At 42.3% G+C, this 6,963-nt stretch overlaps 1 protein-coding gene across 1 annotated transcript; it reads right to left on the bottom strand.

Moving 5' to 3' along the window:
• Positions 1-325: 325 nt before the first annotated feature.
• Positions 326-1,852, bottom strand: SMIM10 (small integral membrane protein 10). The gene has a single exon (XM_050776739.1). The coding sequence runs from the start codon at positions 1,697-1,699 to the stop codon at positions 1,448-1,450; it is 252 nt and encodes an 83-aa protein (XP_050632696.1). The 5' UTR covers positions 1,700-1,852; the 3' UTR covers positions 326-1,447.
• Positions 1,853-6,963: the final 5,111 nt, after the last annotated feature.

Raw genomic sequence — 6,963 nt, 5'->3', positions numbered from 1 at the left:
GGGTTTCACCATGTTGGCCAGGCTGGTCTCCAACTCCTGACCTTAGGTGATCCGCCCGCCTTGGCCTCCCAAAGTGCTGGGATTACAGGTGTGAGCCACCCCGCCCAGCCCATTTTTTAGTTTTAAAGTATTTCCATATGGCCTGTGATCTGTTTGGAAACAAGACATTTACAAAGTCAAGGAAATCATAGTTTGTGTGATCACCCAGGAACCTTGTAGGATATACAGATACTACTGAAGAAAGATAGGAAGGCACTTACTTTAACTCAGAGTCCACCTGATACTCTTAGCACCGCCCTCCAAATTTCATTCTAAATGCAATAAATTCATCTTAATATCTTAATTTTTAATCGAAGCAAAAGCAATACATGTGTATAGTTTTTAAAAATCAAACAGTAGAAAAAAGACATAGAATGAAAAGTAATAAAACTGTCCTTCTCAACTCTTGCATCCCCAAATCAGAAACACAAACTTTTACACATGCTTGTTTAGAGATTATACCCCTCTTTTTCAATAGCATGCCTTTATTACTATTTCTTGACTTGATGACATGAGGCATTTTCTGCTGACTTCCTGCCGCCCCCCTCAGCTCTCCTTCCCCCTGAATATAGTCATATCACTAATTTTTAACTCTTCTGTTGGCTACCTGGTTCAATGAATAGCAAAGTGGAATGCTCTGATTGGATTTTCTCATCACCGACTCCAGAGTCTTGATCCATGTGCCAATATTCAAACAGATTCCCTTTCTCACACTTTTAGCAACTGCTCAAAATCTGAGGTTGCTTCATATGTGAAACATGAGTTTCTTGCACAGTTTTTAATGTTTTTCCCTGTAGTTTCTTTCTGTCATTTTTTTTCCTTTGGGTTGAAGAAATGTATGCCTTCCAGAACATGTTATTAATGTCCTCCAGCTTATTATTCAATCCATCTATTGCTTAGAGTTCATTCCATTCAATTGGGTCTATTCACTTCGATTCTAATTGGAAGCTTTGCCTGCTATCTGAGCCATTCTTGTTCAGTTTATCTTTCCTTAGGTTTTTAGTTACCTTTCCCCGTTTTTCTTTTTATTTTTTCTTATTGCATTCTGTGCCAATTGTCATTTCCTAAAGTTCGCGCTGTTTTGTTTACGGATGCAAAAACTTCTCAGATATGTTTAAGGATTTTCAAATTTTTAAGCTATATTCTGTTCCTTCCAATATTTACTTGAGAGTCAATTTTTCATTCTGTCTTAGACGATTTTGGTTATATTGCAGGCTTTCCACAAATGCCGATTTTTTTTTTCTTTTTTTGCCACCCATTTATACTAAAAGATGAGGCAATGGAAAGAATGAGTGGCAAGTCTGCATGCACGAGCGGAGTTGGTCGCTTTGCTCTAGGGTGGGTGAGCAGGTGGATGGAAGTCAGCCATCCTGCCGAGGAGCCCCCAAATGCCATAAAGTTAGTGGCTCTAAATATATACCTGCAGGTGGACGTTGAGAATCACCGAGGCCAGGATGTAGAAGTAGAAGAAGTTCTTGCGCAGCCGCCAGGCCAGGTCGAAGAAGGTGAGCAGCGTGCGCGTGAGCGTCTTGCAGAAGGCGCCGTACGAACCGCGGGTCCCCTGCGAGCGCGACAGCCGCATCGCCAGGCCAGACAGGGCCGCCGCCGCCATGGACCTGATGCCGCCTCCAACATAGTGCCCAGAGCCCAAGACCTCCATCAGGCTCCGCTGACCCACCGACCGTGGGACAGAGGGTTGGACGCGGGGAAATATGGGCGGGAGGCCTGCTGGCCGGCTGCTGATTCGAGCTGCGTTGCAAGGCGGAAGCCCTCCTTTCCCGGCAGGGCTCTGGCCTCAGCGGTCAGTGGCGCCCTGCCAGGTTCCGCCCCGCCCCACGGGGTCCGCGTGGCCTAGAGTCAGTTTAGCCTGACTGTCCTGGCCCGGGCCCCAGAACCCCAGGATAGGCAGGGCACGTGCTGACGTGGGATACCTAGCTTCTAACCCAGGCTGTCTTTTCTTTAAAATTATGTTTAATTGTTAAGTTTTTTTCAGTTTTTAAGTTTTAACAAAAGCAACACAAAACTTGCTCAAAACGATATAGAATGTCCTTCATAAGCATGATCTTGAGCAACTCAGAAGTACAAACCCATTTCCTGTTGTCTCAGATCCCTTTAGGAACGTTTTTCAATCTTCTACTCTGAGCTAGTACAAATATACAAAACCCACAACTTTTCTGGACTTTAAAGTGTGTGCATTCTGCTTGAATAATTCAAGCAAAACTTCTGTTTTTGTGTTAGATCCTTCGTATTCTTCTGATTGGAAAAGTCATTCAATCAAGTTTTTAGAAATTTTCAAAGCAGAAATATGTAAAACAATAGAAAGCAAATTCCCTACACAGCTTCACTTTCCCCTCCTACCCTTGCCACGAACTACTATTACGTTTACTGTATCTACTTCCCGACTTTATGTATTGACATATTGCTCTTACCTTTTCAAGAATGTACACCTACCTCACTCTCTTTGATGACTGAATAGTGGTCTATATATATAGTGACTAATAATGGTCAATAATTTATTTAACCAGATCCCTATTGATGGACATTCTGAATGTTTCTAGTTTTTCATATGTCAAAAATTGTTTCAGTGAACATCATTGTACATATGAATTTACAAGTGGCAGAACAGTAGGAATAGTATGACCCCGTCTTTATTTATGAAAACAATTACATATACATATACATATACATTTAGTTTCCAAAGCCAAAACGTTTTACTAATACATGTGATTGATCAAAAAAGTTTAGAGATCAGGGCTCTATGTTACCTTGAGTGTTAACAATCTTAAATTTTTTTATTGCCAATATGATAGGCGATACAGTTCATTATTCTTCTAATTTGCATTCATTTAATTATCAGTGCAGTTGAGCAACTTTTCTAAATTTCTGAACTTTCCAATATTGTTTTTCTGATGGCTTGTAAAACATTAAACATTATAAATGTTTATTATGAGAAAAGTAAAATTCCTGGGCTCATAACCCCCAGAGAGAAAGACTGCTAATTTGCATATGTTTTTATCAATTGTTTGCATATATTTATTAAGCACAAACATGTATATACACATAGATATATTTACAAATCGTAAAACAAAAATGGAATCAGATAAAACTATGCAGTCCAGGCGCGGGGGCTCACGCCTGTAATCCTAGCACTTTGGGAGGTTGAGGCAGGCAGATCACCTGAGATCAGGAGTTCAAGACCAGCCTGGCCAGCGTGGTGAAACCCCGTCTCTACTAAAAATACAAAAATTAGCTGGGTGTGGTGGCACTTGCCTGTGGTCCCAGCTACTGAGGAGGCTGATGCAGGAGAATCGCTTGAACCCATGGGTGGAGGTTGCAGTGAGCCGAGATCATGCCACTGCACTCCAGCCTGGGTGACAGAGCTATACCCCGTCTCAAAAGCAAACAAACAAACAAAAAACAAATAAAACCAAACAAACAAAACAACATATACCCCCACCATTGCTTTTAAACATAATGATATGTTTTGCATATGTTCCCATGTTGATACTTTATTGGCTGTGTGTTATTCCTTATGGATGGCCAATAATTAACGGATCTCCTGTTGATGGATTTTTGGATGGTTTCAAATTTTTCGCAATCATAAGCAATCGTGAGGTTAATATTTTGCATGCACATCATTTTACACCTTTCTGATATTTTCCAGGTATACATTCATAGAGGTGGAATTCTTAGGTCAAAGGGTTTTCATGCGAGGATTTTGATACATATTGTCAAACTGCCTTCCACTAGCTTGTACTAATATATACATGAACATACCATCAGCGGTTCCTAACAATTAGCATTCACATTCTTTTAATCATTTGACATTCTGATAGGTGAAAAGGGTATCTCACTGTTGTTTTAATTTGCATGTTTTGATTACTAGCAATGTTGCTCCATTTTAGCCAATGTCTCATTAACAAGGCAAGTCACAGAGCAGATTCAAGGAAAAGAAATAGATCCAAATATTAACAGTTCATTTTTATGTGTATCTAGCATTGCACATTTGTATGAATGGAACCACTCTGTCAAAAGTTTTGCCATCTTACTGGGCACAGTGGTGGTTACCTGTAGTCCCAGCTTCTTGGGAGGCTGAGGTGAGAGAATTGCTTGAGCCCAGGAGTTTGAGACCAGCTTGGGCAACATAGCAAGACCCCCATCTCTAAAAAGAAATAAATAAGTAAATTAATTCTTTTAAAGTTTTGCGGTCTTGATTTTAATAGCTATTTCCAATTCCTATGTAAAAAGTTGTACCAGGCTGGACATGGTAGCTCACACCTGTAATCCCAGCACTCAGGAGGCCAAGACAGGAGGATTGCTGGAGCCTTAGGAGTTCGAGAACAGCCTGGGTAACATAATGAGACCCTAGCTCTACAAAAAAGTAAAAAATTAACTGGACATGGTGGCACAGGTCTGTAGTCCCAGTTACTCAGGAGGCTGAGGTGAGAGGATTGCTTGAGCCTGAGAGGCCAAGGCTGCAGTGAGGCATGATTGTGCCACTGCGCCCCAGCCTGGGCAACAGAGCAAGACCTTGTCTCAAAATAAATTAAATTAAATGAAAAAGTTATAACAATTCCCACTCCCTCAGGCAATTTACAAAGCCATTCATTTATCCATGCCCTCGCCCATATTATTATGTATTATTTTAATATAATGTAAAAGAAAATCATCATTCTTATTATTATTATTTGAGACAGAGTCTCGCTATGTTGCCCAGGCTGGAGTGCAGTGGTGCGATCTTGGCTCACTGCAAGCTCTGCCTCCTGGGTTCACGCGATTCTCCTGCCTCAGCCTCCCAAGTAGCTGAGATTACAGGCATATGCCACAACACCTGGCTAATTTTTGTATTTTTAGTAGAGACGGGGTTTCACTATATTGGCCAGATCGTTCTCAAACTCCTGACCTCAGGTGATCTGCCCACCTTGGCCTCCCAAAGTGCTGGGATTACAGACGTGAGCCACCACACCCAACCCTAGTTATTTTTAATTTACCTATATTTGATTACTGTTGTGGATGAATATTATGCTTATTGGTCATTTGTAGTGGTGTCAAAAGGAAGGGGAGCCAAATAGGCAGGATGACTGGTGGCTAGGCAGAAGGCTTACAACTAGGCTGTGGAAACGCCAGGGGCGGTGGCTGTGACAGCAAGAAGAGGGCTAGGCAGCCTTCTCCTCGCCTTTTCATAACTCCCTGCCCTTCAGGTTGCCCAGGCCTTGGCCCCTTGGCTCATTTCTATATTAAAATGTTTGCCTAGGCCGGGTGCCGTGGCTCAAGCCTGTAATCCCAGCACTTTGGGAGGCCAAGGTGGGTGGATCACAAGGTCAGGAGATCTAGACCATCCTGGCTAACATGGTGAAACTCCATCTCTACTAAAAATACAAAAAAATTAGCCAGGCATGGTGGCGGGCGCCTGTAGTCCCAGCTACTTGGGAGGCTGAGGCAGGAGAACAGTGTGAACCCGGGAAGTGGAGCTTGCAGTGAGCCGAGGTCGTGCCACTGCACTCCAGCCTGGGCAATAGAGCAAGACTCCATCTCAAAAAAAAAAAAAAGTTTGCCTAAGGCAGACAGAACAGCACAAGCAGCCTAAAATTGATAAAATCCCAATGAGAGCCCTAGGAGAGACACAGTGGTCAAAATGGCCTAAAGTAATGCATTAAGCAAAGGAAATGCCTCCTTCTCTCTCACGCTACACACCAAATATGAAACAGTAGAATTAGGCCAAAGTTCTTGTCTTAGGAAAATTATACAAGTCATCTTTTGCTCTTCTTTCTCACAGTAGAGTGCATATACCTTGATTCTTTTTTCTGAACCACTCGCTCAATATATATGGGAAGAGGCCAGGCATGGTAGCTCATGCCTGTAATCCCAGCACTTTGGGAGGCTGAAGCAGGAGAGTTACGTGAGCGCAGGAGTCCAGAACCAGCGTGGGCAATGCCATTTGTGGTGGCACATGCTTGTAGTAGTCCCAGATACTCAAGAGACTGAGGCAGGAGGATTGCTCAAGCTTGGGAGATCAAGGCTACAGTGAGCTATGATCTCACCACTGCACTCCAGGCTCGGTGACAGAGCAAGCCTCTCTCTCTTTCTCTCTCTCTCTCTCTATATATATATATGTATATAGATAGATACACACACATATATATGTTATTTACATATGCTTATGCATGTATATATATACATATACATGTACATATAGGAAGAATATAGTACATATACATGTAATTTTTTGCGCTGCTACCATTGATCTATAGATAGTAGATTAAAATGTAATCTGAGGTTGTTGTGGTGCAAAATACTCAATTGAACACAGGTATTTACCTTCCCAAAACAAATAGAAACAATTATAAAGAAGTATAAATTCATTCGTAAAAGCAGTGGAGAGGGTGAGGATGGCAGAGCAAAGACTTTGACAGATTCCTGAAATGAATGCTGATGGGATCAAACTGAAAAATAAATCAGAGTGTAGTGCACCAATGATTCCCAGGAAAAGGCTGCAGCATAGGTGGAAGCCATTTTCATGGAAGAGGCACCCCCTGCTCTCCAGGTACAGAGAGTGGAAGTGGTAGGATCACATAAAATGAGACGATTATTTGAAGAACTATTTGGATCTATTTCTTTCTCTTGAATCTGCTGTGTGACTTGCTTTGGTCAATGGGACATTGGTTAAAATGGTGCAAGCAAAAGCTGGAAAAGTGCTTTTGCACTGGGGCTTGCTAGTCTTGGAAACCTGCTGCCATCATGCAAACAAACCAGATGTGGAGAGATACATGCTCCAGTCATCCCTTTTGGCCCAACTCATGGCCAACCAATCCCTAGAAGTAGTGTCACTAAAACCAACAGCAGCAGACCACAGACATATGAGTGAGTTCAGCTGATGCAAGCAGAAGACCAGCCCAGCTGAGCCCAGCCCAAATTGTCAACCCC

The sequence above is a fragment of the Macaca thibetana genome, chromosome X, assembly GCF_024542745.1.
Source record: "Macaca thibetana thibetana isolate TM-01 chromosome X, ASM2454274v1, whole genome shotgun sequence".
Lineage (NCBI taxonomy): Eukaryota > Metazoa > Chordata > Mammalia > Primates > Cercopithecidae > Macaca > Macaca thibetana.
Note: the sequence above shows the minus strand (reverse complement) of the source record. Positions and strands in the feature narration are given on the sequence as shown.

Excerpts from the sequence above, each read along its gene's own strand:
- SMIM10 (XM_050776739.1), bottom strand. The coding sequence starts at position 1,699 with ATGGAGGTCTTGGGCTCTGGGCACTATGTTGGAGGCGGCATCAGGTCC.